This window comes from Nematostella vectensis, chromosome 4 (genome assembly GCF_932526225.1).
Source record: "Nematostella vectensis chromosome 4, jaNemVect1.1, whole genome shotgun sequence".
NCBI lineage: Eukaryota > Metazoa > Cnidaria > Anthozoa > Actiniaria > Edwardsiidae > Nematostella > Nematostella vectensis.
Window position 1 is genome coordinate 3,184,299 of NC_064037.1, and position 26,658 is coordinate 3,210,956.

At 38.8% G+C, this 26,658-nt stretch overlaps 6 protein-coding genes across 8 annotated transcripts; 4 read left to right on the top strand and 2 right to left on the bottom strand.

Annotated features, from left to right (window-relative positions):
- The first annotated feature begins 1,944 nt into the window (after positions 1 to 1,944).
- On the top strand, positions 1,945 to 3,804 carry LOC5502222 (tyramine receptor 1). Its single transcript, XM_001623376.3, has one exon. The coding sequence runs from the start codon at positions 2,146 to 2,148 to the stop codon at positions 3,160 to 3,162; it is 1,017 nt and encodes a 338-aa protein (XP_001623426.1). The 5' UTR covers positions 1,945 to 2,145; the 3' UTR covers positions 3,163 to 3,804.
- A 252-nt stretch (positions 3,805 to 4,056) lies between these two features.
- On the top strand, positions 4,057 to 6,742 carry LOC125561769. The gene is made up of 4 exons (XM_048726121.1): positions 4,057 to 4,095; positions 5,698 to 5,749; positions 6,018 to 6,167; positions 6,453 to 6,742. The coding sequence occupies exons 1-4, from the start codon at positions 4,057 to 4,059 to the stop codon at positions 6,740 to 6,742; spliced, it is 531 nt and encodes a 176-aa protein (XP_048582078.1).
- A 108-nt stretch (positions 6,743 to 6,850) lies between these two features.
- LOC5502223 (E3 ubiquitin-protein ligase RNF146) lies at positions 6,851 to 10,491 on the bottom strand. 2 transcript variants are annotated; one of them, XM_048725930.1, is made up of 3 exons: positions 10,298 to 10,491; positions 9,431 to 10,210; positions 6,851 to 7,945 (listed from the first exon to the last, which is right to left on the bottom strand). In XM_048725930.1, exons 1-3 carry the CDS (start codon positions 10,389 to 10,391, stop codon positions 7,851 to 7,853), a joined length of 969 nt encoding a protein of 322 aa, XP_048581887.1. In that variant the 5' UTR covers positions 10,392 to 10,491; the 3' UTR covers positions 6,851 to 7,850. The 2 variants fall into 2 exon arrangements, with proteins under 2 accessions (XP_048581887.1, XP_001623434.2); XM_001623384.3 differs by having other exon boundaries at positions 9,431 to 10,144; positions 10,298 to 10,489.
- Positions 10,492 to 10,804: 313 nt separating this feature from the next.
- On the bottom strand, positions 10,805 to 14,944 carry LOC5502217 (E3 SUMO-protein ligase ZNF451). Of its 2 annotated transcripts, none has more exons than XM_048725931.1 (6): positions 14,805 to 14,944; positions 13,632 to 14,283; positions 13,165 to 13,263; positions 12,198 to 12,689; positions 11,911 to 12,120; positions 10,805 to 11,615 (listed from the first exon to the last, which is right to left on the bottom strand). In XM_048725931.1, the coding sequence occupies exons 4-6, from the start codon at positions 12,285 to 12,287 to the stop codon at positions 11,433 to 11,435; spliced, it is 483 nt and encodes a 160-aa protein (XP_048581888.1). In that variant the 5' UTR covers positions 12,288 to 12,689; positions 13,165 to 13,263; positions 13,632 to 14,283; positions 14,805 to 14,944; the 3' UTR covers positions 10,805 to 11,432. The 2 variants fall into 2 exon arrangements, with proteins under 2 accessions (XP_048581888.1, XP_048581889.1); XM_048725932.1 differs by having other exon boundaries at positions 13,075 to 13,263.
- A 203-nt stretch (positions 14,945 to 15,147) lies between these two features.
- Positions 15,148 to 20,900, top strand: LOC5507572 (1-acyl-sn-glycerol-3-phosphate acyltransferase epsilon). The gene is made up of 11 exons (XM_048726369.1): positions 15,148 to 15,499; positions 15,715 to 15,790; positions 16,466 to 16,581; positions 16,683 to 16,738; positions 16,815 to 16,848; positions 17,364 to 17,454; positions 18,450 to 18,499; positions 18,648 to 18,759; positions 18,986 to 19,056; positions 19,931 to 19,983; positions 20,339 to 20,900. The coding sequence occupies exons 1-11, from the start codon at positions 15,284 to 15,286 to the stop codon at positions 20,568 to 20,570; spliced, it is 1,107 nt and encodes a 368-aa protein (XP_048582326.1). The 5' UTR covers positions 15,148 to 15,283; the 3' UTR covers positions 20,571 to 20,900.
- A 147-nt stretch (positions 20,901 to 21,047) lies between these two features.
- On the top strand, positions 21,048 to 26,424 carry LOC5507571 (DEP domain-containing mTOR-interacting protein). The gene is made up of 8 exons (XM_032376236.2): positions 21,048 to 22,718; positions 23,464 to 23,584; positions 23,992 to 24,170; positions 24,258 to 24,494; positions 24,583 to 24,648; positions 24,715 to 24,785; positions 25,179 to 25,283; positions 25,762 to 26,424. The coding sequence occupies exons 1-8, from the start codon at positions 22,472 to 22,474 to the stop codon at positions 25,891 to 25,893; spliced, it is 1,158 nt and encodes a 385-aa protein (XP_032232127.2). The 5' UTR covers positions 21,048 to 22,471; the 3' UTR covers positions 25,894 to 26,424.
- Positions 26,425 to 26,658: the final 234 nt, after the last annotated feature.

Sequence of the window (26,658 nt, forward strand, 5' to 3'; positions counted from 1 at the left end):
AGCCAATCTTGGCTACGCGCCTGTATTACTAGCTATGGTCCGGCTGAACAAATTGTCGGTATCATTACAAACGGAAACCACCAAATATTATTCGTAACCCTCTTTGGCATTTGATGATTACATCTCTGCGAAAAGCGGTATTACATCTGTATTACATCGGTATTACAAAGAAACAAACTTAATAATGATAAAGTACAGCTAAAATCCATAGATATAGTTTTGTCGCTTCCTTTAGGGTCTTAAGAGTCAGTAATAATCCATGGGCCGTTTATAAAAGGATAAACATGAATGCGATAAAGAATCATTCCTACAAAACAGGCTATAAAGCGTCGATATTGTTTACATAGCAGATGTCAGTTTGGAACTTCAATGGTCTTGTTTCCGCCGAGTTAGTCGCCATACCTCCACCTGTTTTAAAGGTCTGAGTGGGTTTGCAATAATAACCAAAACGGAAAACCTTGAACAAATCTGTCACATGTACGTGCCAAAACCAGACTCCCTGCCAAAACGAACCTAGTCTGTGTTTTCTATTATTTTTCTATATTATTTTATGTTTTTTATTATATTTTGTTCTATAAACAAGCCCTATAAAAACGTAAATAATGCTTGAAAAACGAACATTATATCGACCAAATCTATTGCAAATTATAAAAAATATATTCTTTTTTATAAAGCAATTCACGAACGATAGGCGAAAAGAGATAATTATTTTATGAATTCGTTTCAAGAATATGAAATTTGAATACCTGTGAACACAAAAAGGCTTTGCTCTGGATACTTCTTCCTATAACCTGTAAACTGGTGGTTCATAGAAAATGCCTCTTAGATGGTCCATCTTTTTAGAGGTTTTTTATTACAACGTCCCCTTAAGTAATTGCTAGAGAAAAAGGATTTCACTGTTCATTTTGAATAATAAAATGATAAAACTGTCGGCCCCTGAAAGCTGTGATAAAGTTTATTAGTTATAGTAGATAGATTAGCAGATTCCCCATCTTCTGTTCTCCTAACGTCTCGTTATAATGAATTATTTAGAGTTGCTAATCTTTTTCAATTATAAAAGAGTAAAAAAGAAAACAAAAAAACCTATGAGGGTTTTAGTATTACAGTGCTAAGTAATATTTCGCCACTTTATACCATTACTTTTATATGCCGTATCAAAAGTAAAATTATCACTTTATCTACCACTTATTGATATATTTCCAATTCAAGTCTCCCAGTTAGGGAGATACCTTTTTAGCGGTAGCCTTTTTTGTCATTAAATATTTCTATTGAATTATTGAAACAAGGATATTACAAGTAATATCTTTCGTGTGGGATCCATGTAGACCAGTTGACAGTTTGCCGAGCTGGCTAAGTCAGATCTAATGCCCTAGAGTTGAGTATTGAGAGTATTTGACCTAGTCTACTTTGCCTCTTACACAGACCGGATACAGACAGAGACTTGACACTGTTTTAATGCCAAAATAAAACGATTTTTGTCACTATAGTAGTTGACAGATTCATTGTCATAAGCCTAAAAAAAACACTATAAAGCTCTTACAAGGAAAATATGCTCTCACAGTTTTCTACTGAAATTATTTGTTTACATATTTTTGTTTATTTCCTCCCTTATAACAAATGATAGTGTACTAATATTACGACAACCAGAGAATAAACTTTGAAAGCTATAAAAACAAAATGCAAATATTATCTTCATGCACTGTTATTGCGAAACTCTGCGGGATTCCTGTGTTGCTCCAGATGCTTTCCGCTATTCCCACAGGGAGATTTCGATTGATTACCCAATCAAGAATTTAATTGTTTCCATCAAAATGAAAACAGCTATGTTTACTTCTCAGTTGCCGTAAAAAAAGGTGACTGGCCTACTGGCTTAGGGTGTGAATAATTCAAGACCAATCAATTATTTATGAAACAAAAAGAATTTAAACGTGGAAATCGATAGCGCGCACATTATAACCGCGCTAACTAAACGTGATGTGATTGACACAAGTACTTTTCGGCGTTTTCATTAACAATTTGTCACCTACAAATATCTGACAACATTTGATTAATTCGTCCAGAAAGACAATTCTATTACTGTTGACGGCACACAAGAAAAAGATAAGAGTTGCACTTACGCGCCTCACTATAATTTGATCATCCGCAATGTCCTACTACATGTTTTACGATGGCTATTTCCTCACAGCAAGCTTGCCTCTAGCGATACTCTTCATAGTCTTTGGTTTGTTCACCGTTGTGGGTAATATTATGGTTTGTGCTGTCTTTATACGCGATCCAGGGCGTAATCTGAGAAGAATATCGAACTACTTTGTGGTGAATCTTGCTTTAGCAGATATTCTGGTTGGGGTGACCGTTGAACCGATAAACGCCGCGAGTTATTGGTTGAACAGAAACGACATTTTGTTCGCGTACTACATTTTCGCAGTGCTTTCCTGTGTGTGTTCTATAGTGAACATTTGCGCGCTAATGGTGGACAGGTATATAGCGGTGAGTCGCGCATTCAGATACCGCACAATTGTCACTTCATTCCGCGTAAGAATTTCTCTGGTCGCCATCTGGGCTTTCGCGCTTCATTTTGCTCTTCTACCAATAATCGGTTGGCGCTCCGCCAGCTACCAAGTGTACTTATACGCACTGGGAGTTCTTTCACCGACATTGGTGATGTTGCTATCGTTTTATGGCTTGCGGCGAATACTCAAGAAACAAGTTGAGGACTTGAAGTCTTTATCTAACGCTACAGAAACGGCGTACACCCGGCGGGGTGTGGAGAGAGAGAAGCGTGTCTCAACAACAGTCTTCATCATGCTTGTGGTGTTCTTAATTTCGTGGTTTCCATTTGTAATAGTGGACTTCTTATTGGTGTTTGGGTCAACTAGCCAAGACCCTAGGGTTCGTTTGGCCAGGGACATCACTTTATCCCTGGGTTTCTTCTCTTCAGGCATAAACCCTGTTCTTTACGCGTGGAGAATTCCAGATTTTCGTAGGGGGCTGATGCTGTTATTTGGTTGTAAAAGATTCAGAAGAGTTCACAACACTGGGAATTCGGACACTGACCAAACTCAATTTAGTGTTGGGCGAACAAGGTTTATTACTGTTAAGAACTTTTCAGGCAATTCTGGGGATAGTAGTGTCAGGTGCATCGGATTTAGCAATGTGAAGTAGCTTGACCCAAGCAGACCGCCCCCGGGAGACCTGCACTACTTCATTCGCGATAAGACACTTTTTTGGGCCATAAAATTGGTCTTTTGGGGCAAGAAATGTTAATTGCTTACTCTAACTCAAAGCGACAAAAGGAAGATATCCTTCTTAGCACCTCTACTTTCGGGATAATTGAGTCTTTTTTTTTAATTAAGACGTCTATGACGTGAAGGACAATGTGATGATAAACGTTTAGCCGGTTACACAATTGAGGTATTGAAAAGGGTTTAGCGCCAATCAATTAAAGAGTTTCTCTTTCTTCGCGTTTAACTGTGAACACAGTGGTCTTGAAACGCGATGACGTGAAAGGGTAAATTTTAAAAACTGAAACAAACCGCTATGTGTGCTAAAAAAGCTCTTATTACCACGGCTTGCAAAGACAGGAATTGTGAACAAAAGTGCTAAACAGAACGGCGACGGCAGAGAACAATGAAGAATGTTTGAAAAAAATCTTAATTTCCTTTCATTAATTCTGTCTGAAAGATTTCAACATTATTCCATCGACTTTCGTAGGAAAAACTACGGGGAAAGTTTCATGCGATGACATAGACCTTAGCACTGTAAACTCGCTTATCCTTGAAATAAAGTTTACAATTATTTTCTTTATCTTTTCTGCGTATAAAGTATTTTTATTTGGAATGAATGCGATATCTTGCACAAGTGCCAAGGAACTTTTCTCAAGCTCCTAAAATGGCGATTTCGTCCACGTCACTCAAAACATTCTTTCTCTATACAAATGTTGGTTCTCGTTGTGACATATTAAAAGGCTTTTTGCTAACAGATCAGATAGATTACAACAAGGAGAAAAAAAACACCTTCACAACGAGTGATACTCAGAGTAATATGCAGGTTTACAATATGTCGCCACGGGAAGATATTGGAGGTGGGGGAAAATGGGTAAATTTTCACCAACCAAAAGGGGGGAGGGGGGGGAGCAACGAAAAAATAGAGCCCTCTAAAAGTGTGTGTGTGTGTGGGGGGGGGGGGGGGTCTGAATGTTTTTATTAGCTCTACTGAAACCATGGAAATTGACATTTTCTTAGTATGTTCTTGGAATTTGGTGAAATCTCAGGCTGGACGTTCTTATGAAAAAGGTTCCATAAATGATATTCTAGAAAGATGTATCATCTATATACTTTAATATTTTTCAGTGCCCCCATTAACATTACAGTAGTCACTAGTCTCAGAATCCTTATAATCTTGAAAATATTGGGGGCACATGCTCCCATTGCCGAACTCCCTGCTAAGGCCCCATACGCGCATGCGTGACACTAAGAGCGGAGCGGCTGCTAAGCAGACTAACCTCCAGTCCACCATCGCAGTCCTGGTAGAGAAGTGTCAAGATGCCAAACTCACTGTGTTTTCCGCACCTCATCTTGCTTGACTCCGTCGTGATTTTATGATAAAAGAGGCGTTTGACCCGCGTTATACCCTAAAGACCATGTCGATTTTGGCGAAGTGTATAATTAGGCCTTAAGGAAATCAAACAGAATGACATTTATTTAACAACTGCACGCGCTACCGTGGCCAATAAAAAGTGTTCCATTTAGTTTTCTAAATAGAAAACACGCAGTCCTGGTAAAGGAGTGTCAAAATCGCAAGGGTTTGTGTCCTGTCCCAGTAGACTATGAAACGTTCCTTTTGCTACGATTTAAATCGTTGCCCCGCACTATCTGATTGGCCACACGGTATAGCTAGCGTCGCGGAATTACTTATACCAAGCCAAGCCCAAGGGCAACCGCAGACAATACTCTCATGAGAAGGATATGGAAATCGCTATATGCAGCGAGCGAACCGAGTTCTTGAGCTCAGGAACGCTTTCATCTGACCAAATCTACCAAGGAATAGATGGAATAACTTGCAACCCTCGCTATACGGACAACCTATTACAAACACTTTGTTATTACGAACAGAGCTGAAATAAGGTCACCCTGGCTGCGAACAAACTCGAGGTCACCCCACCCCCCCTACCACCACCACGAAACCAAAAACAGAGCGTGTCTTAAACCGAAACAACGGATCGCAAAATCAGCGGAAGGTATTTTCTCAGTTTCTTAAGTCAACTTTATTCCCACTGCCGTTGATGAAGTCTGTAAAGTGCGCAGTCTTGAAACCCTTTCCCTCTGCCTGTAGTAAAAAGTCTGTCATCAGACAAATCCGGCGACAGGAGAACGTACCTGATTGGTCAGGTTCATATAACGTCAGAGAATTGCAAAACACGTAGAAATATAAACTGCAGCAAATTCCATTGTCAATTCAAAATTACTTTTTCAAAATTTAAATTTTGGTGTTCTCTCTGGACATGGAGCTACAGCCAAATCTAAACAATCATTATAAGATCAGAGCGGCACTACGGTATTTTAATAAAAAGGCACTTGCTTAGATCTTGTTAATCGAACAGGTGTAAAAGAGGATAGAATATAAAAATCCTGATGCATAGAAAAGAGGGTAAGGAACTTAACAGTTTTCAATCTGATGATTTTTAAACATATTTTCAAGGGTCTGGCGGGATATCTCGGAGATGGTGAGCATTTGAAAATCGGCGAGCAAGGTAAGGGTGATCTGGAAAGGGGTGTACTTGTGTGCGTTCAGGGTTTGTAATAACGTAAGGGATAGGTTACACATTTCCTGGATATGCCCATGAAAGTCTGAGATAACATTTTCTTGCCTCGGCCATGGTAGATAGGCTAAGACGTTGTTAATAGCGACGGATCGTGAAGACTGGACCTTACATCAAAATAGAAGGTTATTAGTAGGAGAATTGTGGTCTGATTTCAAGTACTGGGATTAGAACAATCACCAATGGAAATAATACTGTTGCTTCCTAGAACTGCTGCGCGACGGTTTTGGGGAGACACCGCTGTTCCACTGCCTGGTCGCCGAGGAGGTCAGACATAAAGAAGGTAGCCTTAGAGGTGTCACATTTATCTTTCAATTTGGGCCCATAATTTTGTATTCTTTTATTAATCGTAGGTCCCTTTTTAGCCTGTCGGTCCATAATTATTTATCCTTTTATTAATCGTAGGTCCCTATTCCGCCCGCCGGAAATATGTACAAAAAAATAGCGAGGAGAAATTTAAGAATTCTTAGTTCTCAAGACCCGATTTCCAGGTGGGTGTGCGGACCCAGAAATGAGTCGAAAAATCGAAACCAGTTAGCTTGGTGTTTCCCGAGGCTAGAAAAGGTTACCAAAGTTAGCAGAGGGGCGGATCCACCCCTTGTTGTTTTGCTTTTAAATGTTCTTTTGCTTTTAGATAGCACACGAAAAAGGATGCGCGCGCATACAGTGGATGTCACCAAAGTGGATGTCACCGATAGGGGTGCGATTAAGGAAATGCTTCTTGGAGTAGCTATCTACTTCTTTACCTACTCTACATGGGAGGGACCTATGTTGTACCTGGAGGATCTGTTTGTCATTCCGTTAGTGCGAGGTCGGTGTAGTACTGAGGGACGTGAGAGGGGAGACGTTCTATTGTACATGCGAGGGACCCATGCCCTATTTGAAATATTTTTTTTTCGTCTCCGTTCGTGCGGGGTGTGCTAAAGACAGGGGAGGGGGGAGGGGTACCATAGAAAGGCATTTCTACAAAACTAATTTCACTTAGAGAAATTGGGAAAAAAATTGTACGAAAGCAAAACAATCGTCTTAATCGACAGTTAATTGCTCCTTTTAACTTCTTAAACAATGCTGTTTTCTGGCTTGTTGATGAATGGAATTTTATCGCAACTTTAGAAACTTCACTATTTATACGATACGCGGGCACACTCTTATTCGCTTATGTGCTGTTGCACATTTTTCCCTTTTTTTCTTCCCTTTCTATTTTCAATCAGTAATTTTGTCGAGGGGTTGTTGATTTTTATCATGTTATTTGTTTTGATATCTAGGTGTGGGAATTGGTACATTTTGGATCAAGATTCAAACAAATACCCTTCATCTATGTCACCACATGGTGCCCAAAATGTTGCCTAGGGTTTTTTTTTTCACAGAGATGCGCTGTCGAAGTTTTCATAGAAATGCAAAAAGTTTATTATTATATTTTTTTTCCTCCTCCAAGTTAACTTAAAAGAGGGTTCAACATATTCATGGCATATATGATCCCTAAGGGTTGCTGTTTTTTCTAACAAAATGGCAAGACAAGGATGAAAACGCAACACAAATCAAACATAATCGCATTAATCAAGTAGTTGCGTCTACTTAACTTCTCACTTGCTCTTGCGTTCCAGTGAGAATCGGAAAATCATGAGCGTTGCGCTTGCGTCCTAGTAAAATCCAACCTTAATGTTTCATGTATTCCTCTAAAAAACTCCTTACACTCCTTCACTCTTGCCTAAGTACAGTCTGCACAATGTAATTGCACCTCATCATGGAATCTTCTTCAGGGTATCTAGTCTTTTGCGATGGTTTTGACCTCTGTAACATAATGCACTTTGAGCTTAACTGCTTGCTTAAACCATGCATCCCCCAGGTACAGCAGAGCTGGCCTTAAGAGGCGGGAGAAAGGGGGCACAAGACAAAGACAATAGGTCCTAAAACTCCATGCAAACTAGCGTTGTCAACCCTTTCCCCTTGAATTGCTCTACATGTATCACCTATTTCCATACCACTCTGAACGTGGACCTCCTTGTCTGCCACCCGAGTTACTTCTCCAATCCTAAGATGGTGCATTCACATCACCAAGAACAGGAGAGTTATGATAGCTTTCTGAGTGAGCAATCAGCGGTTGCATAAGCATAAAACATGCAAACTCTGAAGAGAAAATACAAAGCATTTATAAAAAATATAAAACATAATTATTATAAGTTATAGCATGACACAAGGGGAATTTAGTGATTAATACCCCTGAGGGATGATTAAGTTAGATGACTTTTTCCAGCCATCCCAAGGTTGCTGGAAATTGCATTCACAATTAAATCACAAAATACCCTGAGAAGCCAAGCTATAACATTGTAACACCCTGATCATTGAGGAAATAGAACATTAAATGATGAGTTAGTTATGTTACGTTGAAGGAGCAAACATGGTTCAGTGAATCTACATTTTCACAAACAATCCTTAAAGCAACAACTACACAATAAAAAAGATTTACATATTTGCTCTACCGCCCAGCAGTTTTGTTATGTTATGTCAATGACAATCCCACATGGGCCTATAACGTTGTTTAGGTATCACAAGATTAAGGTATGGTGTCAATTCCTTTAATGCTGCCTTCTATTTGTTTCCTTTTGAAGATAAGTATTTTAGTAAACTTCCCTCATACATCTGAAATGTCATAACAAAGGATTCTTTCATCCAAATTTCCCTCAACCTTATGCATAAAGGAAATAAAGAGGCATCTATTTTTAAGGTAATTTTGCTAGTAAACTTTTCTATGAAAACAAAAGAAACTGATGTGATCATGGTATTACATTACATAATTACATTTTATGAGTAAATTGTGTCACACTAGTCAAATTAAGTTTTACTAATTAAGTTTTACTGAGACCAGAAATACAATCTCTGTGCTAGCCAGTTGAAAATATATATTTTAGAGTTTTCTTTTAAAAATACCACTATTTATAAAAAAAAAAAAAAACAATCATCACATGCTGATTGGCTAATTCAGAGAAAGGAATGTTTGGTTTGAATAAGAATCTGTTGTGTGGTCAGTATGCATGAGCACAGAAAGGAACCCAGAACATGCCAACTTTTCTACCAAGTAAATTTCAGGCAAGTTTTCAATTAAAAAAAAAACCCTTTTATGGTCGTGCTAAAATACAGGTACCACCCCTTCCCTTATCATGGTGCCAATATACAAGTAGGAGTGGCACCTACTTTGTTCATAATAAAAAGAAGCCAAAATAAATTCTTGACAGCTAAAGCCAAGGCAAGTGTGACTTAAGAATATTCTACACAGCTAAGAAGAAATGTAGCTTCTATTATAACATATTTTTATAAACGTTCACGGCCGGCCATCAGCCTCGGACAGTATTTTCAAGACCTTGGTCCCGGTATTTCACAATACGGACCTCCCACCCGGCAAATAACCCCTATTTATTAGGACGACCAATAGAAAGCCTTAGAAATCAATCCCCCCAACCCAAATCTAGCCTTTTGGCCTGCACGCCCCGCTTCCCCTTATCTTTATAATACTAGTACCAAAGATCCTGGCTACCCATTATGCCATTATTACTACCCATTATGCTGCTAATGCCTGTTAAATCTAATCCGGGTTGGAATCATCCCTTGGCTCACCATGTGTTGTCTCATCGGGGGCTGATTCCTTGTCGGATGTTGACGATGCCGAATCATCACAGTCCCTATTAGCTGCCTCTGTGGGTGACCCAGAAAGTGCTTGTACTGATACATCCTCAGTACTAGTCCACTGGTTATCGGCTGTAGAAGTTTCTGTTGTCTGATTTTTCAGATCGGCAAGTTCAGAAACTGTAAGTCCCTTTAATCGTATTCCTGCAACACCTTTACGGTCAGCATTAGGTTTATCTCTTTTTATCCGGCGTCGCCTCCCGGGCTCATTCCTTCGCATTTGGAACATATTCTCGAAATCAATAAGGTATAGAAAGCCGGCAATCAATAATGTACAAGAACGCTTGCCTCCTTTGAATGCCGACTCGACTTCTTTAGAGGTCTTAGTATCGTATTGCCACCAGCCATTGCGACCTTCGTAAAACCATACATACTCGTCGGCCGGAGGGTCTGAAGGTGCTTTATCGGAGCTTGAAGACTGCCCAGACACGACTTTGACCAATGTCGGCTTGTCTAGGTAATCTGGCGATATAGGTTGGCGGCAAATCGCACATTTTCGGCTTCTAAGAGCCACTCCTTTGATGCAGAGAAAGCAAAACATGTGGCCGCATGGCAGACGAACGGGATACGAAGCTTGTTGCAAACATACGGGACAATCAGGCTGATAATCCAACTCGAATATGTTTTGAAGAACTTCTTCTTCCTCTGTATCACCAAAAATACAACAGTATGAGACTAAATATCTTGGCGTAGATAAGTAAACGTATACAGCTAGAATTGAGCATAAAAACATCAATTGTCAACAAAGATGTTCATGACAAGTGCAAATGTTTTCGAATTCATAACATAACTTTTTACCATTTTTCACAGGTTCTGCGGAGTCTGATACATCTTCCTTGGATGAGGATATATCACTCTGCCGTTCTTTAACATTTTCGGGACCTTCTGCCATGTAGATAGAAAAATAATCGGGATAATTTTGTTCCGTGTTTTGCTGCAGATTTTACGAATCGCGGCTGTCAGGACTAGAACCCAGCCGCACGCGGACATAGTGCAGGGGTTTCGGATCCCAGATCCCAGCATTTATCAAAGAGGTTGGGGGGGGGGGGGGGGGGGGGGGGGGGAGGGGAGGACTGCGACGGGTGCTACTGGACCACCAGTACAAAGTTAAAAGAAAGTTAACCAATCAACATTATTTGCCTGCATCACATTGTTTTTTGTGTTATATTGTTCTATTCATATTGTTTTTATATAAGGGGCAGTGGTGGTTCTTTGTTATGTTGAAGTAGACAGCAACACAAGTAATGAAATGGGAGGGGCTCTAAGATGTGGTGAAACCCCAGTACAAATATACATAAAAACGACTGAGGGAAACAAGTATTTATTTATTTCGTTTTCTCTTTTTTTACATAAGCGTTGTATTAATCAAATTCAACTTAGTTTATTGTCTCAACTGAACATCAACTTAGAAGTCTTCATAATCTCCATACCATAAATCTTTAGAGTAATCTAAAATATTTTTGTGCCCCTATATTTTACAAACTTTGATTGAACATGGATTGGAAAAACAACCACTGACAGAGTTTATACCACCATATCAATCTTCGTGTTTAAGCTACCAGACACTGTGCTGCCTCAAGATGATGTATGACTGTCAGTTATGGGGTGTTCGAATAATTACTTGTCGGCAATGCTGTCGCTTTAAAAACTACTGGTTGTCAATGCTGTGCTAAGATGATTACTGGTCAGCAATATACTGTGCTAATAATAATGGTTACTGGTTGGTAATGCTGTGCTATAATGATTATTGGTAGACAATGCTGTGCTATGGTGATTACTGGTTGGTAATACCGTGCTAATAATTATGGTGACTGGTCGGCAATGCTGTGCTATAATGATTGCTGGTCGACAATGCTGTGCTAGAAAATAATCACTAGTTGGTATTACTGTTTTAAGATAATTTGTTGTAGTCAGCAATGCACTGCTTTTATAATTACTTATCAGCAATGCTGTTGCACAGAGCAAACACTGTGTCCACTGTCTTGTGATGGGGGTTTACCAAGTGAATCTCTCGGTTACATCTAGAGAGCTGGTTTTGAAGTTCCTGAAATCCACAATCCCCAGACAGGACAGTGAAGGGGATGGACTTTGGAAGCATGATGTCAAGCTTGTAAGCCTGTGATAAAGAAAAACTGTGGATTGTAATTCCACTTACCTCTATCTAAATTTAATATTCAATAAAGGATAGACCATTTTAAGATGTTTCACTGTGTGGCTGGGGGGAGGGGTATTTTTATATTAATGAAAATTTTCTCCCCTCCCCCCCCCACTATAATATTATATATAACACTTGTCAGACACTGGGAATTGCTTTGTAGGAGACTAGTCACTTGTCAAAGCATAAACACAAATGTAGAGCACACGATTCCCCTCTGAGAGAAGTGAAGCACACATCCCAGACCAGGGCTAACCTGAGCACATAGCGCAAAGTCTGCTGCATCCTTTGAACCACTGCATTTTGGGTGCAGGTAAAAACAGTTGTGATTCTCCAGTTCCTGAAAAAGAGCTGAACCCTTGGGCGGGTCCCAGGAGGTGTTGCCACTCCAGAACCCCCAGACAAATGTTCTCTGAGAAAATGGTAGGTCTGATTTGAAGATTCCTTTCCAGTTATCAATATCAACCTGGAAAACATACAGAACAAGTTTCCTCTAACAAGATTGTAAAAAGTGTAGTAGTTTTTTTTTCAGTTGGCTCTTACCAGCACAATATGTCGCATGTTCCGCAAAAATGGCACTTCTGGTTGTCTGTCACAAGTATTTGAAGTCAAAGATGATTGGACCACATCCATTGAAGGATTCACAATTGATGAAGTAGAAGAGACATTACTTGACCTTGAAATTCCATGTTTTCTCTCTCTTGTTCTTGCTTTTCTTCTCTGGGTCTTACTCAAAACAGTTATGTTTGTTTGTTTTGGGGGTTTCTCACCAGGTTCCTATTCTAAGGGTTTGTTTGAAGTACAATTGGTAAAATTTGAGCTAGAAACCACCACGGTGGTTCCATTCACAAGTCTCCTCATTTCTGTTGGTTGGCCATTCCTAATGGTACATTCAAAAGTCATAGGCTGCTTGATAGCGTCAAGTTTTCCAGTGGATGAGAAAGAAGTGTTAGTGCTTGTAGAAATGTCATGTCTTGCCTTCTTGGCAGGTGGTCCACCATGTGACGGGTTTGATGCTTTCAGGCCATAGCCAGCCTTATAGGAAAAAAAGAAGCCACAACTTAATATAAATCTATCAGGACTTACTTTCTTTAACCAACACTGATTACTCAACAAGTGGAAAGGTTACAAGCACTACCATTTCCTTTATCAATAAACAGAGGTGGAGAGAGGAACAAAAAGAGGAACATTTTCTTTATCAATAACCAAAGCTCAGTGGCATAGGCCTGCCCTGAGGGTTCAATCCCAGGCCATGTCAACTTGAAGTTTTTTTAGAAGTGTAGAAACCTGGCTTTCTGCATTGGGGACTGTGAATCACTCAAGATAGGGCCAAAACAGGGGGGGAGGGAAGTACTGAGGGGACTTAAATTATAATGAACCCCCAGATTGATTGGCTCTTCTTGAAGCCTACAGGACTTACCTATAACACCAAAAGTATGACAGATACCCAAAGGAACAAGGAAGACCCTAATCATCTCCACTTAAGAAACACCTGGAACCTGCTACCTACTTGAGTTAGCTGTGCTGTCAGTGAGACAGTCTGTGGTTGCAAGCATTTCATTCTAATGTGTTCCCTAATGCCACCTTCTGTTTGGAATCATTTACAGCACTGCAAAAATAAATTGGGCAGGTATTTTTTATCTTCAAATAGATTTGACAATCAGGTCTACAATCTTATCATTATTTTATTATTTTTTTTTTTTTTTTGGGGGGGGGGGGTTAGATAACAAGTCTCTATACTTTCTTTTTGGGGAGCCTTTTATTTACTGTAGTTATAAGGTAAAAATAAAAAAACATCTGTCTGTCTGACAGACCCTGCCCCAACTGTCATAGATGTAGCCCCTACCCCACACCCACCACCACCACCACCCCTCAGACTTATACTGTAAAGTTATGAAGTAGGAGTAATGATCACCAATGTATTTTATCAGTTCCTAGTAACCATAAATACAAAAGTGTTACTTTTGTTAAACTCACCTTAAAGCATGCATAAGGCTTACTACTGTATCCTGCTTTAGAAGAAGAACTCACTGAAGAACTAGATGAGGAACTTGTTATGCATCTGGATGACGACATTGCTGTAGACTTTGATGACGATATTGTTATAGACTTTGATACAGGGTGGTGAAGAGGGGGGGCCCATCACGAATCACGAAAATACTCTTCACCACCCTGTTGATAAGGAACTTGCAGTAGACCTTGATGATAAACTTGCTGATGATAAACTGTCTAAAGACCTTGATGAAACTGCAGTGTTATAAGAACTACTGACTTGGTCAATATCCATTGCACCATCCGAAAAAATCTCTATAACATCATAGTCTATTTCAATATCAAGTTCCATAGGTGATTCTCCATTCTCTTGTGTGACTGCTGCAGTTATCCTATTTATTTGGCAGGAAGTATTCTCTTTAAAATAATTTTGAGCAATTTCATCATCCCCAGGACGCTTTGTAGCAGCATTATCTACCCTGTTTGGAAGGGACCCTCTTTTGCTGTTGTAGTCTTTTTGGGGCTTGCATGCTTATCTTGATCGTCTTGTATGTGGATGACCTCCGGTGGCGGCTTGAGTAACCTTCGGTCTTTTATTACCTTGACAATTACAATGTCATCCATCTGTCCATTGAATCTATGAACAAGAAGTACAAAAACCGTTAGGCATTGCTTTTTAATAAGTTAGTTACCCTCTCTCCTCCGGGGATCTTCAAATTTTACCAGCGGGTTGTTTTGATTTTCCAAGCGTTACTTTCCAGGCCCAAAGCCAGGGGTGGTTCGGGGGGGTTGGACGGACCCCCCCCCCCCCCCACCCGGCTTGAAGGTCCGCTCAGAGTTAACAAAAATTTATAACCTTTGGCTGGTGATATACCGTGCACATCAATGTCTTTAAAATGATTATAAAATTATTTTTATGATAATTATCTTTATTATTACCGCTATATGTTAAAAAGTACCCTATTAATGATTTTTCTAATACAAGATGGATTGCCTAATGTAATAAGGCGAGGAGAGGAGCATACCGGAAATAAGGTCCGCTGAAATGAAAAAAACGAACCACCCCGCTCAAAATCCTGGCTACCAGGGCTACGGGCCTGGTTCCTAACTTCCAGACGTATTTAAACTTAGTGTGTGAACACGGACAGGAAGACTTACCAATCAATTACTTGTTTTTCGAATGGGGAATCATATAAAGTGGCAAGTTATCCATAAAAGACTAAGAATCCATCGTCTTGAGCTGAGAAAGCTGAGAGCGGCTCGTTTTGAAATTTCCCGGGCAGCCTCGCTTTTGTAAACTACAGGAAGCCCAAGCCAGTAAAAATCAAAGGACTTAAACACGTACACACGAGAAAAAAGATAAACGAGAAAAAGCTTGAATTTTAACCAGACAAAATAAAATTAAAAAATGAATAAGTTTTTTTTTTTTTACCCGAAGACTAATGGGAGTTTTTTTTTTACCTCATATAGTTTCTCCCCTAACTCTCCCCTCCCCTCTAAGGAAAATTAGCACCCACCAACCACTCCACCAAGTCGTATCACTTCTGTTTCGTGCTCATAGTCTTGGCCCATGTTTGGTGTTTTGTAGTCTTTTTTGTAATCTAAGTCTGTTGCCCATCACAGGGTGGTCCTCTGTCATGTTTTCTTTGTTATTTTATCTGCACTCTCTTCGTTTCGTCGTCCCTGCCGGCATAATGATCGGAGTTGCGCCTCAGTATTTGTCCATGTGGATGGCATGGCGCTTACTGTCGGCACCTTTGCCTCGTCGTGTATACGAGCGTGGAGATGAATGCATGTACGACATGTATCAATCTCTGATATGCTTTTTCTTTGAGACGTACACGGGAGCAGAGGTGAGCATAAATTTGCGTATATTCACCGCGAAGGTATATTAACCCAGCCTGCTGCTCAAAACAAATCACACACGCCACTTGTCAATGAAATCCAAGAAATGCAGTCTAGGGATTTTACTCTAGAGAAAAAGTAGCTGCTTTTATTAAGGGAAGTCATAGTTTGTATTTATTATTCATCAAAATTTAGTCAGAACAGAGAATGATTGTTGTTTCAGGTGATTCTTTATGGTGATCAAATACCCTGGGATAAAAAAGAGAATGTTGTATTCCTATGCAATCATCAGAGTACAGGTACTGAATAACAAGAAAATTTAAAAAAAATATTCCTTTCCGTTCTAGACTTTCCTCCCCCTTTCATATAGGTTCCCCTACCCCTTCCATCGAGGCCCATCTTCATCTATGCTCCCCACACCCACCCACCCAGGCCCCCTTTTCCACCTAGGCCTCTCTGCTCCCATCTAGGTTCTTTTCCCTCCTCCTCTCCCTCTCCCTTCTAGGCTCCCTTCCCTCTCCAACCTAGTTACCTTAGTGTCAGGCCCTTTTATTGTTCCCTTTGAATTATATACCTGATACCAAGATGGCAACAGAAGCATGAATCAAATACAATTTTGATTGCGTTTGACATTTTTTATTAATGTGTTGTGAGATTTTAAGATAAGTTGACTCCAGGGGCATTTTTCGCATATTATTCATAAAACTACTAGGTTCTGAGACTATAAAATATTCCATTAACATTTATTTTTCTTTTATTTTTGAATGATGATAAAACAGCTGTTTTTGGTTTCTTTTTAATAATTTTAACAATAGCTGCATCAAAACTTTTTGTTCGCCCCAGCAAATGTAGTTGCATATGCCCTTTTTTCTCAACCTCGTTTCTCCTAGTTTTTATCTTGATCGTGTGGATATCTCAAACTATGAATACAATATAATGATTTTTAATTTGTATTTACCTTTCCTTCTTTGTAGTTGACTGGCTTGTTGCAGACCTTCTAGCAATTCGACAGGGATCTTTAGGCCGAATTAGATATATCTTGAAAGATGGGCTGAAATTCTTGCCACTGTATGGTTTCTACTTTGGTCAGGTTAGTAAGTGTACATTGAAATGATTTTATGTTTCAATGTGTTTTATTTAAGCTATGACTATATAGCATATAGTTTTGATTGTCTTTTTTGCTTTATGCAGCATGGTGGCATTTATGTGCGACGCAGTGGACCTCGTGACCATTATCATATTATCAGGTATATTACACTTTTGTACTTTTTTCAATTGAGATGGTATGTTATTCATTTTGTTGTTTCTATTTTTTTTTTTCAGAAAGCTTGACCAACTTAAGAAAAATAACACCCCAGTAAGTATAAATTTTGAATGCCGAGTTTTAAAATTTTGAATGGAGAATGTATTCTTTTAGAGGATGAAAGGATATGCCTTAACCAATAATTGTATTTTACTGGAAGAAGATTCCATTTTCTTACATATCTTCTTTGTAAAATTCTGGTTCTATTGGAGGGCCAGTGTAGTGTTTTCATACCTGTCAACCCCAGAAAATCTCATGGCTTGGGTTTTTTTTGGGGTAGGGACTTGTATTTTACTGGAAGATTCCATTTTCTTTCATATCTTCTTTGTAAAATCCTGGTTCTATTGGAGGGCCAGTGTAGTGTTTCATACCCGTCAACCCCAGAAAATCTCAAGGCTTGGGGTTTTTTGGGGGGGAGGGGTGTGGTATAATAATTATTTTTTACCATGTCACATGCTTTTATTAACACAGGTATCCCAACAGCTGCACCTTTGCCCCTGTTCTAGCTACCTTTAACTAACATCTTCTATACCATACAATAATGATTTTACAATATTCCTTCTGTATAGATGTGGCTGGTGATATTTCCTGAAGGCACAAGGTATAACATTGATAGACCAGAAAGCATAGAAAAGAGCAAGGCATTTGCAGAGGGAGAAGGTAAGAAGCACAGCCAGATCTTTGATTATAATAAGCAAACTAGAAATATCTTTGGACATTTTAATGCTGGTTGAGTATGGATTCTGTAAAAAGAAATTTATTTGGTAGACGACTGGAAATTGAGGTTTAGAGGGGGATGGTGGTTTGACATAGAGTATTGCTAAAAACGAATAGAACTAGTTCAAAAAAATTATTGTCTTTTATCAAGCATTCGATATACTGTTTCATAGCTGTCAACCCAACTTGGACAGAAATCTTGTGAAATCGGTTGAAATATGTGAAAAAACCCAAGAGAGCCAATGCGGATGAATACAGAGAATGTATAAACATTCTCACAAAAATAGGGCTTGTGATGATGTCCAAAATCTTGTGACACCTGCCTAATTGCGTGAATAGTTGACAGCTATGCTATATACATGCACATTTATTTAAAAAAAGGCAAAAACACATCTTCTCATGTCCATCCTCCCACTGAGAGACTGTACTGTCGGATTCCTTTTTTGAAATCATATTTCTACCTCCCAGCCATTCTATGTCTTGTATGTATCTGGTATGCACACTATCATATTTCTACCTCCCAGCCATTCTATGTCTTGTATGTATCTGGTATGCACACTATCATATTTCTACCTCCCAGCCATTCTATGTCTTGTGTGTATCTGGTATGCACACTATCATATTTCTACCTCCCAGCCATTCTATGTCTTGTATGTATCTGGTATGCACACTATCATATTTCTACCTCCCAGCCATTCTATGTCTTGTATGTATCTGGTATGCACACTATCATATTTCTACCTCCCAGCCATTCTATGTCTTGTATGTATCTGGTATGCACACTATCATATTTCTACCTCCCAGCCATTTTATGTCTTGTATGTATCTGGTATGCACACTATCATATTTCTACCTCCCAGCCATTTTATGTCTTGTATGTATCTGGTATGCACACTACCATAAAGACTTTTTACTGAATAAAGTTTGACATTTTAAAGGTCTACCTGTACTGCAACATGTCCTTACTCCAAGAACCAAAGCAACAGAAGTGAGTGAGCATGCCTATTAGAAATTACAGTAATTGACATTAAATTCTCCTGAACAAGAAAATATTAGTACCTGGCATGGAATGATCAACAGAATATTGAAACCTGAATATTATATAATGAAAACAATTGATAACTGACTGATTGCAGGCTAGCCTAGAGGCTGTTGGAGATTATATAGATGCTGTATATGACGTGACGATAGCTTACAAAGGAGTGACAGAAAACCCTTTACCACGCACTGCTGCTAAAGGAATGCCTGGTAGGTATCAGTGCCTGTTTTATAGACTGTGTGTCTATGCATTCATTTATACTAGTAATGTTTTTTCATTCTTAGAACGCATGAAAAACATTGAAACATCCTGAGAACATCCTCTTACCATGAACTGCCCCATTTTGGGGAATTCTAAAACATGACTGTGTTGTTATGGAAAGGGATACCTTGTAACCTTGCTTGAAAATGTAGCTAACATAAGCATTTTTTGCAGACTTTTTAGCATCATGGGGCCAACAGGTTCACATTTACTGCCACAGATACACTCCTGAACAAATCCCCAAGGTTTGGTAAAATTTTATCATTACACACAACCTAACTTTTATCTTAATACACTTTTGTTTTTATGTCCAATATAAATATATTTTGAGGATTAAGGGTTAGAAAAAACTTAGCATTTACAGGGTAAAATATGGCCAACCTAGATAAGAATTTGTTTGAGTTAGTGGGGTGTTTTCTTAGTTATCTGTGTACAGTATAAAATGATTGAGAATTTAGTCTAAATCTTGGGGAAATCAAACTTAATCAAACTCATGATAAGATAGCTTGACCACTATTACAATGATTGAGTGATATCAGAGCTTGATGGAATCCTCCCAGTTATAGCCAAATTATCAGGCGATTTTCTTTCTTAAAAGTTGGAGAGGAAAAATTAAACTACCACTCTTTTGCTTCCCGGTATATACTTCAAAGGGAAAGATAAAACAGGGCGGTAAAGGGTATTTTCAAAAACAAGATTTGGTCATTTTTCATCCACGCAAAACGTGTAATCTTCCATTTTGACTTCCATTTTTCGGTATGTGAAACGGGATCCATACCCCCCTTTACCAGCCCGATAAAATGGCCTGACATTTAGGCTATTCTAGTTACGAAACTTGTGTCAATTAAAACTGGCTTTTTTGCATACTAGCTTGCTAACTTTCTTGAAAATGGCTCCCCATTGGTACCTCACAATACATTATAATAGAGAACTTTGAGTTTTCGGGGTTCTTTTCTATTCAGGATTTTTATAGCTTTTTTTAGATATACAAATTCAAGGTTGCTGAACCCGCAGATGGCAAAGCTATTTGTGACAGTAGGCTTTTTCTGAATAATTATAGCAATTACATTTTTTAAAAATGTACTCTAACCTTCCTAATATAATTTGCATTTCTCTCAGAATGAGGAAGACAGGAGAACGTGGGTGCACAAATGCTTTGTTGAAAAAGATCAGTAAGTTTACAAATTCACTTAAACATACAGCTGGGATGGATGTGTGGGCCCCCAACAAAATAATGCATTGATTTGCTGCAAATAGATTGGACGGGATTAATTTTAAAGTGATGATTGTGGTGTTCCAGATGATCCATAATCGTAATACTCCACTTAGAGTTGTCTCCTATGTAGTCTGCTTAGCAGCACTTAGCAGCACATAGTGCCATACACCTTCTTATAGGCTACTAAGCAGACTATCTCCTAAGCAGTCGTTCTGACTGCTGTCACGTTCAATGAAGTTTTTCCCAAAGTAAGGGGGTGTCATTCCCTACAGTACTGTTTTACTCACTTTTGTTTTTTTCGCTATCTTTAGGATTCTTTCACGGTTTTATAATGAACTAGGAGGGGGTAAATTTCCGGGTGTTCCTAGACAGCGACGGTTGTCATGGTTGCGAACCACACCCTACCTGGCGTTTTGGTTGGCAACACTTGCTCCATTCATATTCACAAAGTTGGGGCGAGCAGCTTACTGGAAGATGTGGCTGGTCACTGGTTTTGGTTCTGTTACATACATGGCTTTGTTGTTCGACAAGTTGCAAGCGTAGCTGGTATGGCATATAATCTGCTCATTGAACTTTTTGCATTTTGGAACTTGCTTAATGTAGAGAGATGAAAAGTGCAACCTTGATCAGGTGTCTTTTAAAAAAGGTGTATGAAAAAATCATCAAAAACGTTATTTCTTAACAAAGACTCGCCAAGTCTTATCTACAGTATGTATAATATATTTTACCCCCACCTCACAGAAAACTCTGTATTCAAGAGCGGGAAATATGATTTAAAGCAATATTTATCCTAGGTCTTTTTGATATATATTTTTTAACCTAGGGCTACTTTAAGTTATAAACAATAGGTTAAATAAAAATAACTCTAACCTCGATGCTTTCATTATAGCTTCGATTCCCGGCACCCCCGCATCCGTAACATTGTTCGAGCTAGCAATGTTGCACGCTGTGTCGATGTTGCGTGTTGATTGCGTGCAAACATTTGGAAAAATGATGACTGTGCTATTTGATGTATGCTTTAAACACGAGGTTCCGCTATAAAAAGGAAAGCTCCTCACACCCCCGGCCTCGATTTTGCAATTATAATCAGAACACAACCACGCTAGCAGTCACAAATTATTCTCGTGCTTTGACGAAAATGCTCGTATTTTAGAGCGCACACAGCTTGGTACATTATTATTTTACGATAGATAGAAAAATTTTAGGTGAACAACTCTAGGAATGATATTTGATTTGGTAAAGAAAATAAAAATTTGAATTTAGCGCCTAGAGCAAATTGTCCTGACATTTGACTCATTTACGGCTGATTGTTCTGACAAGTTGACTCATTGACGGCTGATTGATAACTGATTGCCCTTTGAGCTCGGGGTGGGAGGAGCTTCCCTTTTATAGCGAAACCTCGTGTTGAAGGCTCTTGCTCACTGGGACGCAAGCGTGAACGCAAAACAAGTGAGAATCAAGCAGTTGAGTTCGCTTGCGTTTGCGATGGTACCTCCAAGTGAGAACAAACCTTTACAGTGCGACGCGCGCTAGCGTGGCCACCTTTAGGTCCTTTGACAGAATTGTGAAGTAAAGTCATTGACATATACTTTACTAGCCAACCAGCGAGCCGAAAAAGTTCGCACATGCATATCAGAATATCAGAGCGCGCAGCAGTCGTGGTGGTTCCGGTGCGTCCGCGATCCTCCCATCGCCTCAGTGGAGAGTGGAAAGAGCAACGCGTGACATAACCAAAACTGATTGTTTGTTTTTTAATATATATACTATAAAGGTAAAATGTTTTCTCTCCTCTTGCAGAAATTTATTGCGCAATTCACTTTTGATGAGCATAAAAGATATTCTATATAAGTGTTGTATTGAGCAATACAATATATTGCGTTTCGTTAATAGTCACGTTTCAATTGTTTTTTTTTTTTTCATCACAAGACCCGCAAGGGGTCTTTTGGGTAATGGTCTTTTTGCAAAAGTATGAACGTGCGTAGGGAGTGAGATGTGTGGTTTGGTGAAATAATAATCAGTAGTTTTGTTCGGTATCGGTCGCGTCCTGAAAATTGTTCCATTGTCAACTGGTGGTGACGTAAAAACTACCTAGCAATTATAGTTTTAAAAATGGTATCAAAACGTGCCGTGTTTCTTATTTCGTTTAGGCTGCAATTACAAATTTGCATCTAAAACGCGTTGAAAAATTGCATCCTCTTTCTATTACCTATAACGACTGCCTGCTGTCGTAAACTAAGAGAGCATAAATAAAAAATGTCACTTTGTAATAATGATTTCTTGCGAAAATCTATAAATCGCCTTGGCTCCGTAGACATCATGTTATTTACATTTCGCGCGAAATGCGAAAAGTCACATCGGTCAAGTGGCCAGCGGTGCGAGTCGTTCGGTTTCGAATTTCAGAAATATGTAGACACAAGTGAGATGTGAATCCTTCGTTTCCCGAAATGGAGCGTATTTCTGCAAAATCTATGCAGATTTTGCTTCTAGGTGAACATTTAAGAGTTCGGCTACATAATGAGAGAGATCCAGGAGATATTATCAAAGACAGGCGATACCATTTGCGTCTGTACCCTTGTTGTTTTGTCGGAAGAGACGTTGTCGACTGGTTGGTGCATCATGGCGAGGCGGTGAACCGGACTGCGGCAGTACAATGCATGTGCATCTTGCAAGAGAATAACATCATTCATCACGGTAAACTCAGCTTTTGATAATATCAGTCTTTCTAAAGTCACAAAGTAGCGCTACATTGACGAATTCAAAAGCTCCCGAAGTGACTCGATGGGAGGCTTCGTAGAGTGAAACCCGATGTTGTAAACAAGCTTATACATTGCGTTTTTAGTTTATTTTTATTGGCCGATCCAAGAGTTCCAAAAAATGTGGGGCTGAAGCAAGAGTATCAAAAAAGGGGCCGGATTCTTTCTATTTCTTGTTGGTTTATTTTTAGCCAAAAATCTGAAAATATTGGGGACTACCCCTAGATCCGCCCCTGATGGTAAAAACCCTGAGGTTACATGACATGATATCACCAGTAAACATAACAAAACATCCTGGTTCCAGCCTCAGTGATATTTGATCATAAACAGTGACGTTGTTCAGTGCCCCAATGTGATGGCTTGTTTTCTTCAAACGTTATTACATGTTATGTTACCCGTAATTTGTTGCTGTTGCATTTTTAACAAGGGCATGTTGCCTGATAGGGATGCTTTTTGGGAGAGGGGGGGGGGGGGGGGTATTATATATTTTAAGGGGCCATTTGAGAAAGAAATGGGCTTTTCTACTAGAAATGATATGTTTTAGGGGTTCACAGAAAGAGGCGCTGTGAGCCAATGTTTTCGTATATGATAGTTCGACTTTCTTCTGACTTTGTTGTACAATAGGATACTTTAATCTTGCCTAAAACTGTCTCCTAAAAAATGGTTGTTTTTTTCCCTTGTAGTTTGTGATGACCATATGTTCAAGGATGAAATGCTGTTCTATCGTTTCCGTAGAGATGACAATACGCTACCAATAACCCATGATGTTGCCCTAGTGATCAGAGGATATAATATTTCACAGAGGTTTGTAGAATTCAATTACCCATTGTGGTATGTACATTATAACTGCAAATATTTCTACAAAGATGAGGTGTTCTGCATACAGTTGTAGTGTTCTCTCCATCTACTGTTTCATTGCCCACTTTTCTTTTAATTTGGGATGGCGTTTCTAGTGTTCCAATAATTAAAAAACATACTTTTATATAGTTGAAAGGAAATCATACTTGTACATATGAAGGCGCAGTTTTTTTGGTAAAAAAAGAACTAAATTATCTCATATTCTAGGCCCTTGATGAATCATGCAGACCAAATGATTCTATGTGAGTTTATGAGCAGGATGAGTATAATCAGAATCAGTCTAAGGTGATCTAAGACACTGTCAATGTCCATCATATCCTTACTAACCTTTTTACTGTTGTGATTGCTTGTAGAATCAAAGCAGATGACTGCCACCTAGTAAAACAGCAGCAGTGTGAGGACTTTGTTTACAGAAGTTGTTTTATTGGAAGCTCTCTAGTGGACTGGATGGTTGAGAGAGGCGAGACAAATGACAGATTTGAGGCAGTGCTCCTGGGACGAGAACTCTTAGAGATTGGTCTAATGAAGCATGGTAAGCTTATTATTTCTTTATTTTGTTTAGTTCTTCATGATTCACAAGACAACACTACAACTTCTTACAACTTTTTTTATTATGTAGTGACTGATGACCATCATTTCAAGGATGATCCAAGCACCTATTACCAGTTTGTGATTGAAAAGGTGTTTGCCAAGAAACTTATGGAAGCCTTATGTCTTCTCGAAGGACGTCAGCTTTCCCTTCCTCCGGGCTCCCCAAGGGAAGTGCGTAAAAAGAATCTATCCCTTCTCATGGGTGGACGCTCAATTCCTGTTCCTCTGTCTCCTAGCCGTGAGGCTCGTGGCAATGAATTCACAGGTATATTGCATCAGCATTATGACCAGCTATAAGGTTGCTTGATTTCAGAATTTGTCTATTTGATTGCTGACATTTTCAATTCTTGTAGGTTTCAGGCAGTCTCCAGGAAGTCCAGATTCAGGTGGTAGCCCAGGAAATTTCAGCCCCAGACCAGGTAAAGTACCCTAGTTTTTTTTTTAAATAAATATGTTGATGCTTAAGGCATTCTTTTTTCCATTAGTTATTGTGAGAGAGGTTACAGTTGATGAACTGCTGGATAACAATGGTCCATACACCATGAAAACCATCAGGGTAAGAAGAATAGCACTGTTTGTAACGTCTGGTTGCTATCAAGAGGCCAACAAACAATATTTTGTAAGCGATCTCACAATTACAAATCATTTTGATTTCTGCTTGTGACTAGAATTATGCCATAAAATTATAGCAAAATCTAACTTTCCAGTACACCTGCCAGAAAACCTTGTGCAAATGTGTTTGAGAGGATACAAGTAAAATAAAGAAATCATTGTGTTGTGATTTAAAATAATCCATCGCATGAAATAACCATTATTCAAGGGTATTTAGCTTTGGTTTTCTTTTTTGTTGTTCTTTTGGGGAATCTTCCATACATTAGCCACACGAGGTTAGCATTTACGAGAAGTATGTAGGTACCTACACATGTTATTATTTTTTTTACTGTACCAGGTAATGAGTGATGCTGTAGGGTTTGGGTTTGTTGTACGTGGATCAGAGCCTGTGTTTGTACAAACAGTAGATCCATCAGGGCCTGCTGCAGCGGCAGGACTCAAGGTACAGTACGTCAATCTGTCTTTCCCTCTGCCTACGCAATAAATTATCTGTTTGTCTTATTGTTTGTTTGTGTGCCCTTCCATCTGTTAGTCTTTTCTCTATTTGCCAATCAATTTGTCTGTTTGTCCATTCTGTCATCAGTTCATTTCTGTCTTGAGAAGTGCCAAACTGCTGTTTTTTCTGTTGAAGTCATGAGTTTTCTGTGGGCCATTGTTTACCTAACAGTTCCCTCAATTTCCTTATAATATCAACATAACCATTGGGATTTTTATCTTCCTGTGCGAACAGTTATTATTTATATTCAACCCCTTATTTATATGTATTATATTTTATATTTAACATATTATTTTAGATATAAATGTTTATCCATTATGTGAAATAACTATTTTATCACTGTGAATATCAACTCCTGGGTGTGAATAGTTTTCTAGTCAGTGAAGCATATCCATATTAATTTACTGTACATAACATTTCCTAGGTGCGAATGTTTATCCATTCTGTGAATGGCAAAGAAGTGCTACACTGGACGCATAAGGAGGTTGCCAAGGAGATTCTGAGGGGGCAAAATGTGCTTGACCTTGTTGTAATGACCCACTTCAGAGGATCCTAGAGAGTCCCCTATCAAATTATGATCCTACAACAGCAACACCCATTGATTTATGATCCTACACTCTTGAGACAGGCCTGTCTAAAAAGACTTATAGTTATCCTTGATGAATACAAGGAAACACTGTTGTGTATAACTGTAAAGACGTTTATGGTTTACTTCTATATTCTAAATGCTTTAGAAAATAATTCATCTGCTTGATATTGATTTATTATTTTCTAGTTATAATTTATACAAATTTTCCATTGCATGTAAATGTCGTATTTTTTAATTTTCTTATTGCACTGTTTATTTTATAATGTACATTTTGTTTATAATTCTGACTAACCAACACCTTGCATTGTGATGATTGATAATGCATTATTTTGTTTAGTGTACATAAGGAAGATTGCAATTCATGCTAATATATAATATATTAATATTGAGAGATCTAAAAAAGAATGAAAATATACATTGTACAAAGGTGTGAAAAAGTTAAAGTGAATTATATATTTATGTGAAATATCATATGATTATTAAAATAATAGACATTGATTATCTTTGTTTTATTTGAAGCTGGGTGGTTCTGGGAATAGCTTGTAGTTGAAAACTTTAAGGGGTGCCACCCTTGTCAGTAGGGAGCTCTGGATGCATCCGGAAATAATCCTCACATTATTACAGAAAGTTTTTGCAGTTGGCATGCGGCTACCTTGTGCCTAAAGTCTAAATAAATCCTGCATTGATTGGTCCAAGAAAAATAACACCACTCCCTAGCCGAATTCTCTTGGA